The 12,430-nt window shown below is 39.1% G+C and overlaps 1 protein-coding gene across 3 annotated transcripts in view; it reads right to left on the bottom strand.

Annotated features, from left to right (window-relative positions):
• Positions 1 to 12,430, bottom strand: part of ARNT (aryl hydrocarbon receptor nuclear translocator) — a 76,066-nt gene that overhangs the window by 19,944 nt on the left and 43,692 nt on the right. For all 3 annotated transcript variants that reach the window (XM_047085357.1, XM_047085359.1, XM_047085358.1), the window contains exons 6-11: positions 10,694 to 10,907; positions 5,669 to 5,882; positions 4,427 to 4,529; positions 2,668 to 2,733; positions 2,168 to 2,253; positions 524 to 600 (exon numbers count right to left, since the gene is read on the bottom strand). In XM_047085357.1, coding sequence (XP_046941313.1) covers positions 524 to 600; positions 2,168 to 2,253; positions 2,668 to 2,733; positions 4,427 to 4,529; positions 5,669 to 5,882; positions 10,694 to 10,907 — 760 coding nt within the window. The remainder of the gene's footprint in view (positions 1 to 523; positions 601 to 2,167; positions 2,254 to 2,667; positions 2,734 to 4,426; positions 4,530 to 5,668; positions 5,883 to 10,693; positions 10,908 to 12,430) is intronic.

Raw genomic sequence — 12,430 nt, 5'->3', positions numbered from 1 at the left:
CATATGATTTCACATATATGTGGACTTAAAAAACAAAACAAAGATAAAAAAGACAAACAAAAAATAAGATTCTTAACTACAGAGAACAAACTCTGGGTCAGGGGATAGGTGAAAAAGGTGAAGAAGATTAAGAAAACACTATTTTCTTTCCAAGTGTCTATTTAAATTCGTTAGTTAACATCCAGTGTAATTAAGTTTCAGGTGTAGAAAGGTAGTGATTTATCACACACATAACACCCGGTACTCATCACAAGTTGTCTTCCTCAGTACCCATCACCTATTTAACCCATTCCCATCCCCCCAAGAATATGCTTATGATGAGCACTGAGTAATGTATAGAATTACTGAATCACTCTGCTATACACCTAATATAACTAATACACTAGTAAATTAATATAATACCATATGTTAACTGTATTGGGATTAAAAGTTAAAAAACAAATACTCAAAGAAAACTGAAAAATAAAGAAAGAAGGAAAAAAGGAAAAAAAAAGATGATATAGGTGTGGAAATTCATACTTGCCTGTAGTCTGCCAATGGCCACTAGGCAAAATTTGCTCCCCTGGCCAGCCTCTGGATCATCATCTGGGAGGGAGACACCTTCAGGAAGGTGAAGTTAAAAAGGTTTAACAGGGATTTCAAACTCAATTGCCTTCAATACAGATAGAAAGATTTAAAATACATGTAGGTATGAAGAGACTAAGTATAACACAATAGAGAGTGCTGAATGATTAGAATAACAGTAAGACAACAATTGCACAGAACTTACCACATGTGCCAGGTACTATTTTAAGTATTTTTACATATAACAATTCATGTATTTTACCCATATTAATTGTAATAAATTGCAGAGTACAAGTCCCACCCTAAGTATTCTTAAAAACCATGCTGGCCAAGCCAAACATATATGAAGACAGTCATTCATTCTGTGACCATAATGATAGGCAGATAACAGATGTCTTGCCCAACCTGTGTCTTTTAAAGTAAGCAAACAACCAAAAATGAAATGAAACCAAACACCAACAGTTATTTATGTCCTTTGGAAAAGAGAGAAGCCAATGTTTCAATATTTTGTGTGGAAAAGGAAGAAGACTGCATTCTCTTTAGTCTTTACATATGTATCTTTTTTTTTTTACCAAGAAAAATAGTATTTCTTTGAGAGCAATACAGAAGAATGAAAGACCATGCATACTGCAAAAGTATGGTTTACATGATATATAAATTAAAAAGTTCAAATGTCACTACACTTAAAACTAAATTTTTCTTAATTGCATTTAACTGCCATTTATTGAATGCGTACTATATGCCAGGCACTGGGATGAGTGATTTTCTTACATTAAATTTAATCCTCAAAATAACTCTACATGAGTTATTTTGAGTTTGGAGTTATAATCTCCAAATCATAGGTAAGAAATCTGAGGGGTTCTTTTTATAAAGTCAAGCAACTTACCCTAAGTTATACCATTAATAAGTAACAATGCCAGAATCAAACTCAGGTTTTTCCAAATACAAAGTTCAATTTCTTACCCCAATATACCACCTTGCCTCCCTTTTCTCTTAGTTTCCCTCTCTCTACAATCCCACTTCCCAATCATACCCATCCAGCAGGGAAGTAATAAAGTGGCTAAGATCTGGAAATTCTGACAAACCAGTTTAAAAGGCTGACCCCTGCACCCCAACCACCCTTCTCATATTCCCTGTTTGACTTCCAGTTCTAGTAAAGCTACTCTGCTCACATCCTGATTTAAAGCCTTTACAGAGAATATCCCATTTGTAAATTACTACAATCAAGCCATTTCCTTCTTTTCCCTCAAAGTCGTGCTCCTACTTTATGTAGCTTTCTCAAATTAACTACATTCAATGCCAACTGCTTCTTTGCACACATACTTAGAAAATAGGTATTCAGTATATATTATTATGAATCTGCACATTTAAAATTGCATTCTGTGACATAGCCAACATTGAGTCATTTTCCAGTCTGAGTAATCCATCTCCCCAACTGGACTATAAAGGAGGAGCAGAAGTCTATCTGCTTTTTCTTTCATGTTTTCTTATAGTTTATACCACAGTACATATCATGTACCAGGTACATGACAAATGCTAGAGCTAACTTTCTCAGACTCTGTGACAATCCTGCTGCACCACGGAAGAAATCCAACTTCCCTACCTGCTGGGGGCCAGGCCTTGATATAGCCTGTGCAGTGGACCACCACAAAATGAGGTTCCCCATCCTTCACAGAGCCAAGTCCATTCCTAGAAGAAGTACATGTGTGAGGAGAAAAACTACCCAGTAACATTTAAAAGGCAACGCTGGTTTAGTACCTTTAACTTTAGGCTCTTGGATGTTTAGAAAAGTGGTCACTTTTTGGCCTCTTCCACCCCAAAGTGACCACCATATTTCTGAGCCTTGCCAAAGTAAAGCAACCAAAAGGTATTACAGCAGAAAGAAAGTTGGTAAAGTGGTAGGGCCACTTCTTTAAAACAAGATGAGCAAAAGACGCTGCAGAAGGTCAGGAAAATATTGCCAGAAAATTAAGTAACTGGGAAGTGAGGGATGAAGGTAAGGGCTGCTGAAGGAAGTACTACACACAGTAAGATAGTTTAAAAAGTGATGATCTCTACAGGAATTTGGCCATCCCTTTGGTTCTTCGTTGTTTAGGATCTCACCTGCATCTGTTCCTCACAAAGCTCAGTCTATTCATGGAGACGGGGTCCACAGAGCTATTGCCACACCTGTTTCAAGGAACGGAGACATTAAAAGCAATTACGCTGTGCTATTAAAGAACTTTTCATCCGTTAACAGCCAGATAACAGGCTCTGGATACAATGAAACACAGAAGGATAAATGAACCAGGTTTGGTATTTCTAAAACTTGTAACTGAGCCCAGAATCTGAAGTTCAAAATGTTCCACATACTCTTCAAATGCAGAAATTCTCTACACTGGGGCCAGAATACTTTTTGTGTAAAGGACCAGATGGTAAATATTTCAGCTTTCGGGGACCATAAAATCTGTTGCAACTAGTCAACTCTGCCATTAGGGCATGAAAACAGCCACAGACAATACATAAACAAATGCACATGCTATGTTCCTATATGGCTTTATTTGCAAATAAAGAGTTGTGGTTTGCAGACTCCTGTTCTATACCACATCCCAATCTATTTGCTACATATCTTTATTATTTCTCTTGCTTCTGCCTATGTCTCTACGTAGGCCATGTCCACATACTGGGACATTCTCTCCCACCCTCTCCACTTTCCTTCTCTCGTTTCTTTAAAATAATAATAGGTAAAACTTATACAGAGTTTAATATGTACCACGCACTATTCTAAGCATCTTTACATATATTTATTCATCTCATCCTCAAAATAACTTTATAAGGTTGATATTAATATAATTCCATTAGACGAAATCACAACACAAAGTAGTCCTGTAATCTGCTCAAGGTCCCAGAAGATACTAAGTGGGAAATCCAGTAATCTAGTTCCAGAAGTTATTCTAAACCAGTAAGCCACATAATATTCAATTCTGTAAATCTCTCAGGAAACCTTTCTTAATATCCTACTCATCATTTCTAATAAGCATCCTTAGTAGATGGTATAAACTAGTAAATTTCTATTATACAACCTGAATTTATTTTGTAATTTTAAGAGAGATCTTTCCTACCTGTGTAGAATGTACCACCATACTTTCTTCACAATACTAAAATGTGTAATTTATAAACACTAAATACTAACAGAAAGACATAATTAAGTATCAACATTTTATGAAAAAAAGAAAAATGCAGCAATGACATGAGTACATGGATGTTGTCTTGTGATGTACTGGGGAAAACATATAGGTTTTGGAATCCAATTACTGTGGATTAAAATAAAATCCTGGGGTGCCTGGGTGGCCCAATCAGTTAAATGTCTGACTTCAGCACAGGTCATGATGTCACAGTTCCTGAGTTCGAGCCACACATCAGGCTCTGTGCTGACAGTGCTGAGTCTGCTTTGGGTTCTCTGCCTCCCTCTCTCTGCCTCTCTCTTTCTCTCTCAAAAATAAGTAAACATTTAAGAAATAAATAAAAATAAAATAAAATAAAATCCTGTATCAGGCATTATCTATGTAATTCTGGGAAGTTAATTTTTTGAGTCCTTTTTTTCCTTTTTAACAACAAAATAGGTACCATGAATTCGACTCTGAAGGACAGATGTGGGAAATGAGACTATAGCAATAAACTTCCTAGCATAATGTCTGGCACAGGAGGAGTTCATTAAAATTTAGTTTCCTTATCAAACACTTTATTCTGTTACAACCCATGTGGTAACACTTAAATTTAATCCAACTAGAGCTTGGATTTAAAAGTTTAACTCCTCTAACCAGAAATCAAACCCTCTGCTACTATTCCTGTGTCAAATCACAGTCCACAGCCTGACACTTACCTCATACGGCAAATAAACGATCTCCTTGAGCCCATACACATCCTCATGGAAGACTGCTGGCCTTCCTTTTTCACTGTTCCAGTCTTCAGATCAAGGATACGCCCTGAAAAAAGAAATGAAGAGCAGTATGGAGTGTGTTCTTGTACGAGGGGGAAAGCCGGAGAGACACTGGAGGCAAAGGTAAGCATCCTAATCATTCCCTCCAATCTCCTTGCTTATAACAAGGAGGGGACGGATTTTTTTCAAGTCTAAAATAGCTCAATTCGCATCAATGAATCTTATACTTAAGTTCAAAGCCACCACTGGAGATATAACCTTGTGCAAGGAAGGAAAGTAGGAGTGGAAAGTATTGTTGGTAAGCGAAAGGTTAACAAGAACATAAGGAAAAGCTTATACACATGCATGTACACATGCATGTACACAAGCATGTACACATGCACACTGAGGGAATGTCATTGTTTAAAAACGTATTTTCATATGCTATAGAAACACATATCTGTTTCCAGAGAAACGAAACAAATGGCAACTTTTGGGGAAAAGAACTAGAAAAATAAAATCCATAAAAACCTAAAAGAAGGGAAAACTAAAACAACATTAATTTAACCATAGTAGGCTTTCTTGTATTTTAAATACCAGTTTTGATCTGCTTCCACTTTAATTTTTTTTCCAGAGTTGCTTAAGGAGCACTTGTGTTTCCTATAGCCAAACTCTGGCAAAAGGACTGAACAGCATTAAAATGGGGTTGTGGGGGAGTGGGGGAGGGAAAAAAACAGAAAAATAGTACAAATAAACCAAAAAAAAAAAAAAAAGAAAGAAAAAAGTAAAAACTTATACGGATAACATCTCTAAAATAAAAATCTATTATCATAGAACCCAGTATAAAGCCAAAGAGAGGCACAAACAGGTAGAAAAAAAATACCAGGTAATTACCCATACAAATTAAGACAAAAACATGAAGCAATTAATTCTTTTAGAATGAAAAAAAAAAAGTTTATTAGATTTGGTTTTTACTTACTGTTTTATTTACATTAAAATTAAACTTCTATATGTGCCCTATCATTAAAGATAAAGATAAGCTACAAATTATATTATCTCCATGTACATAGAAAAAACTGACCATATTCATTAAAGGAGAAAATTCTAGAAGCCTTGCCAGATTCAACGAACATTGAGCTAAAACACCTCTTCTGTTTCAGAAAAAAAAAGGACTTCCCATTCTTTTTCCATCCACATAATTCACACCTGTCAGGGCATTTTCCGAAGTGGAAAGCTGCTCACGAAGTTTGTCCACATCATCTGGATGCACCTGATCATAGAGTGTGCTACCAAACCATTCAGACTGAGGCTGGTTCAAAACAGGGGTCACTGAGTCAGAGACATAAACCACCCGACCTGTCTCACATGAGACAATAAACAGAAAGCCATCTGCTGCCTCCAAGATCAAATGTTTGAGTTCCTGTTCAAAGAAGAGAAATACAAGTTAATACTGAACTCTTAAAAGCCAAGTATTATTCATGGAAAGAATAAGATAGTACATGATTGATTTCTCTCTCCAGAAGCAATTGCTGGCTCCTGCCTGATCCATAGTCACAGCTTTGCAACCTAAGTGTAAGTGCCTTCACGACAGCTTTTCCTTATCAATTATTTCTTCATCCTCTGTGTGTCAGTATCCACCTCCTCCTCAATCTCAGGACTTAAGATGGGGAGTAAGAAAGCTCACCACTAATAGTAACTGAGTTCTTGATTTCACCCCCTTTGGTTTCTTTTTACGATCTTGCTCTACAAGTATGTTCTTTTTCACTCTCTTTCCCCTCAGATCTATAAACATGATCAAGTTTTCTCAATTCCATGCAAATTTTTCCTCAACTTTGCCCAAATGATCTCCTTTTCTTTTTTTTTTTAATTTAAAAAAAATTTTTTTTTCAACTTTTATTTATTTTCGGGACAGAGAGAGACAGAGCACGAACGGGGGAGGGGCAGAGAGAGAGGGAGACACAGAATCGGAAACAGGCTCCAGGCTCCGAGCCATCAGCCCAGAGCCCGACGCGGGGCTCGAACTCGCGGACCGCGAGATCGTGACCTGGCTGAAGTCGGACGCTTAACCGACTGCGCCACCCAGGCGCCCCAATGATCTCCTTTTCAGTGCCAAGTTTATGTTAAGAAAAATGTTATATTCACTGGCTCCATTCTCTTATCTTTCAATTATTTCTCAATCACACTACAATCTTCACTCTAAACCGTTCATGTTGCTTCCAGCAGGTTATCAATGTCCTAATTGCCAATTCAAGTCCTCTTTCCTGGGTCTTTATCATGTTACTTGATGTCTTCTGCAGAATCTGTTAACATTGTCCACTCTATCCTTTTAAGTTTTATTTTGTTCTAGCTTCTACAACACCATCCTCCAACTTTTGCTGCACTTCTAAATGTCCCTTCTCTGCTTCAGGCTCCCTTCTCTTTGTTCAAGTATAGGTATTTCCTAAGTTATATCTTAAGTTCTCTTCTCTATTTATACCATACTCTCTCCCTGAGAAATCATATCCACTCCTCCGTGCTATGAAATGATACCCAAATCTACATCTTTAGACTTGCCTAAACTTTTCTTCTTTAGCTTTAAGCAGACCTGAATTCCTGAATTCCAACTATCTGTTAAACATTTCCTCTTAGACACTGTATCAGCAATTCAATTTCAACATCTCAAAACATATCATTATCTCCCCCTCCAAAGAACAATCCTCTGTGCTCTTCTAGCATTTTTTTTTTAATTTATTTATTTTCTAAGTGAAAGCATGCGAAAGTGGGGAGAGGCGGGGGGAGAGGCAGGGAGAGAGACAGAATCAAAGCAGGCTCTCCAACTCGGGGCTGGATCTCACAAACCACAAGATCATGACCTGAACTGAAATCAAGAGTCAGCTTAACTCACTGAGCCACCCAGGCACCCCTAGCATTTCCTTTTTTGATTAACAGTATCACCTTCCTCTCAGGCTACAAGACTCAAAATCTAATTACTCTCTCTTATGCTCTAGTGAGAACTCTCTTTTATCATTTCCATTTCCAATACTACATCACTGTCCGTCATCTTACCCCCAAATTAATGAAATGGTCTCCCTGCTTTCATTCTCTCCAACCCAGCCTTAAAATGCTACAATGATGCATACATTTTTTATGGCTTCCCACTGCCTAAAAATTAATATCTAAATTTGGTAACGGAACACCTAAATATTGGATCATCAGGTCCCAGCCTACCTATTATCATCTCCCAAGGCTTGCTAAGCTCCTTCATTTGCCTTGAATAACCAAATCATTCTTACCAGGTATTTGCTTGGGTTACTCCCAATACTATTCCCCTACTCTTGCTCTCCCATGTTTATACTTCTACAGGACTTAATACCATACCTTTAGAATAGAACTGATTGTGTGTTTATATTGTGATCTATTTATTTACCTCTTTCCACCAGTGCCTATCTCTTATCTCTTTGTTTTCCTCTTTATCTCTTATCTCATTTTTCTCATAGCACAAAAACACTTGGTTAACTCACAATAGGTGCATGACTGGAGTCGACTGAATCAGTATCTCTATGTCTGTTGTTAGAACAAACTAAGTAACTATTCCAAAATACATATATATAAAATCCATACTATGTGTGCTATCATACAGACAATCCCTACTTGGAAAACTATTCTTTTTCTTAATTATTTTTTTATTATGTTTTTATTTATTTTTGAGACAGACAGAGACATAGCATGAGCAGGGGAGGGGCAGAGAGAGAGGGAGACACAGAATCTGAAGCAGGCTCCAGGCTCTGAGCTGTCAGCACAGAGCCTGATGCGGGGCTCAAACTCACGGACTGTGAGATCATGACCTGAGCTGAAGTCAGACGCTTAACCGACTGAGCTACCCAGGCGCCCTGGAAAACTATTCTTATTCCTTTCTTCCAAACCACATTCCTTCCTTCTAATCCCTTGAATAAAAGAGTAACATTATGGGGGCGCCTGGGTGGCGCAGTCGGTTAAGCGTCCGACTTCAGCCAGGTCACGATCTCACAGTCCGTGAGTTCGAGCCCCGCGTCGGGCTCTGGGCTGATGGCTCAGAGCCTGGAGCCTGTTTCCGATTCTGTGTCTCCCTCTCTCTCTGCCCCTCCCCCGTTCATGCTCTGTCTCTCTCTGTCCCAAAAAATAAATAAACGTTAAAAAAAAAAAAAAAAAAGAGTAACATTATGGGTCAATTTTTCTTCCTTATACTTCTTGTATTTTCCAAATTTTTCTGCAAAAACACAGTTATTTTTTATTATTATTAGAGAGAGCCAGAGAGGGACAGAACATACATGCAAGTGGGGGAGAAGGGCAGAGGTAGAGAGAAAGAGAGCTCCAAGGAGGTTCCATGCTCAGCACAGATCCCCACACAGGGCTCAATCCCACGACCCTGGAATCAAGAGTCAGATGCTCAACTGACTGAGCCACCCAGGTACCTCCACTGTGTTATTAAAAAAAAAAAAATCTTTTTTTAATGTTTATTTATTTTTGAGAGAGAGAGAGACAGAGAGACAGAGAGACAGAGAGAGAGAGAGAGAGCGTGAGTGGGGGAGGGTCAGAGAGGGAGACAACGAATCCGAAGCAGGTTCCAGGCTCTGAGTTGTCAGCACAGGGCCCGACATGGGATTTGAACTCACAAACCACAAGGTCATGACCCAAGCCCAAGTCGGATGCTCAAATGACTGAGCCACCCAGGTGCCCCCTCCTTCCCCACGGGTTATATTTAATCATTGAAACAGAACACGGCTCCCTTACTCTTAGAAGTCTTGCTGACTAGGGGAGCCTGGGTGGCTCAGTCGGGTGGGCATCCAACTTTGGCTCAGGTCATGATCTCAAAGTTTGTGAGTTCGAGCCCCGTGTCAGGCTTTGTGCTGACAGCTCGGAGCCTGGAGGCTGCTTCGGATTCTGTGTCTCCTTCTCTCTCTGCCCTTCCCCCACTTATGCTCTATTAAAAATAAATAAATGTGCGGGGCGCCTGGGTGGCCCAGTTGGTTAAGCGGCCGACTTCGGCTCAGGTCAGGATCTCACGGTCCGTGAGTTCGAGCCCCACGTCGGGCTCTGTGCCGACAGCTCAGAGCCTGGAGCCTGTTTCAGATTCTGTGTCTCCCTCTCTCTGACCCTCCCCCGTTCATGCTGTATCTCTCTCTGTCTCAAAAATAAATAAACGTTAAAAAAATTTTTTTTAATTAATAAATAAATAAATAAATAAATAAATAAATAAATAAATGTAAAAAAAAAAAAAAAAAGAAGTCTTGCTGACCATCCTCACTCAGGCCAGGTCATTCTATTCACTTTTGCCATCCCTCCAGTATATATTTATCTAGCCTCATATAAATTATCAATAATTTAAAAAAAAATTTTTAGTGTTTATTTATTTTGAGAGAGTGCACATGAGCGGGATAAGGACAGAGAGAGAGGGAGAGAGAGAGAATCCCAAGCAGGCTCTGAGCTGTCAGCATAGAGCCCAATGTGGGGCTCGAACTGACGAACCGTGAGATCATGACCTGAGCCGAAATCAAGAGTCCTATGCTTAACCGACTGAACCGCTCAGGTGCCCCAAATTATTAAAAAGTTTTTTAAAAATTTATTTCTTCTCTATGCATTTTCCTCTCATTTTTCGCTTATGTGTGTATCCAGCCACTTAAATAGTCATATTCAGACTGACTTCTACCCACTCACATGTTCATATTTAGACTGAGTTCCTGAAAGGCTGGAAATGTTTTTACCTTCTATATTTTTCTCATTACATGCACCATAGTACATCTCTAAGGAACAATGACTGCCTTGTTAGATTCCTTTTATCACTAAAACTGAACGCTGCTTCAGGAATAAGAAGTAGATTTTTTCCATCTTCTAGAACCTTAAAGCCAATGAAGAGGTCTGGTTCCATGGACATAGTCATCTCTTTTTCCTGCAGTTCCACTCTTTTTCCACCTTACAGGCTGTATTCATGGGTGAAATCTAAAATACCTATAAGCTTGCCAAATAGTTTGCAAAAGTCTGTTGTACTTCTCACTGTTTCAATGCTAATGAATGTATAGCCAGGAATTGAAACTACTTTCCCATGGTCTGAATTTTTCCTTGACAGCTGAATTCTTGCACTTTAAACAGTCTACAGACTCAGCTCTGCTCTGACTCCCAATATAAGGCCCTAAATAGAATTAGGGTTATCTATCCCCAAAAGATCAAAACTTTCAACAGATTCTAGACTTGCTCAGAGTTGTGCAGCCCAGTGACCTGATCAGTGAGGAACGAAGGCTTGTAGGTGCCATCAGTGGATGTATTTCCAGTTCCTCGCAAGGACTTCATGTGAGAGACTGCCATGCGTAAGATGGTTAGCTTGTCTGGTTTTCGAGCCAGGGCACTACAGGTGGGCACCATGTCTGACAGTTCTGTGATGTAGGCTGTCATCTTGTTCCGTCGCCGCCGTTCAATTTCACTGTGATTCTCCCTGCATGGAGAGAGAGAGAGAGAGAGAGAGAGAGAGATGCCCCACCCAGGTGGTCACATCTGGCCATCTGAGAGCAGAGAGAGTGATATAAATACCAAGCGAGCTGCTAAAGAAATATGGTGTTTAGATTTAGGAGTGCTTAAATCTCAGAAGGTAGAGTCACATCTGCCAACCTTCATGCAGAGCAATGGAATAGAAGCTAACAAGGCACACAGAAAATAAGCAGATACCAACAATTCTATCTCCTGGTAACTTCACTTCCTCTGCAAGTTACCTGTCCATCAGAACAATAAAATATTTTATGAAATTATAGTGTGAAAGTCAATGTTGATTTTATTCACTTTAGTTCCTGAAACAAGTGATCTCTGCTTAGCTAATTCCATATTTACTAATTCAACTTTTTAAGGCTGAAAACAAAATTACCAGCTTTTTCCAACACAAGTATGTTGCCCAACAACTGATACAAGAATTGATAGTATAGATTCCTTTGGTCTATAAAATGTTGCTTGTTCTAAGCTTCTAACTCTCAATACTAGAAAGCAGAATTGGAAGATTTTGAAGTTTTATTTGTCTCACTAATGCACAAAGTCCTAGTGTGTCTATCCGGGTGCCATGCCAGTGCACTGAGATTTTAAGATATCTACCAGAGGTCCTTTGTGGGTCCCCAGTTGGAACAAAATGAATCGGAGAGTGAAAGTGGAGTGGGGAGGAAAAGGCCTGAAAAGAGACAAGTTGGATCACATCTCCAATGCTGATTTCCTCAAATCAAGAGAGAATCTCATCATTGTTAAAAATAATCCAGTAGTTCTCACGGTGGATTTCTGAGAAGCCCCACAAAGCCTCAGAGACAACCAAACAACGTGCTGGTGCTGCGTTTCTGCTTCTACTTGAGCAGCTTTGCTTTATCTTTTTTATTTACTTCCATTACCACTTAAGGATCCTATTAAAAAAAGTTCTTTGTGTAAAAAGAAAACAGAAAACAACTGATCTAACATAAACTGATCTCTTTATGAGAAGCGGTTAAGCAGTTAAGTAAGTGACTTTCCCAAGGGCAGCACTCAATCCCAATGAATGCAACGGTCTTCCCACCATACCATGCCAAATCAGCTTTCTGAAGAGTGAAAGAGTTGGCAGGAAATGGCAACAAAATGAGCTTGTGGCCCAGGTGAAAAAGAAATGATAGACTGGGGCGGGGGGTGGGGGTGGGGGGTGGGAATGTAGTTGGTATCAATGATCTATCTCCTACTGAGTGGTCCCAAATCACAGAAGCCAGAAAATAGAAAAACTTGGGTATCCAAATACATTAATATCCTAGTATTTCTACATTATTGACAACAATCTCCAAAGACAACTCTAGACTCTCCTTTCTAAATGGCAAAAAGATCTCACAACATAGGTCCATATTTGTTAATATCCCTGAGAAACATTCTACTCTCAAACTTAAAGCACCTGTCCTCCTAGAATCTGACAGATTTCTAACACTGAAATCCAGAAGGCTGACCTTTTTTCTTTTTTTAATGTTT

The sequence above is a fragment of the Lynx rufus genome, unplaced genomic scaffold (genome assembly GCF_022079265.1).
Source record: "Lynx rufus isolate CCGP_SWC_20201006 ecotype Redwood Valley unplaced genomic scaffold, mLynRuf1.p SCAF_2, whole genome shotgun sequence".
Lineage (NCBI taxonomy): Eukaryota > Metazoa > Chordata > Mammalia > Carnivora > Felidae > Lynx > Lynx rufus.
The sequence above is the reverse complement of the archived record's forward strand: the minus strand, read 5'-3'. Positions and strand labels throughout refer to the sequence as shown.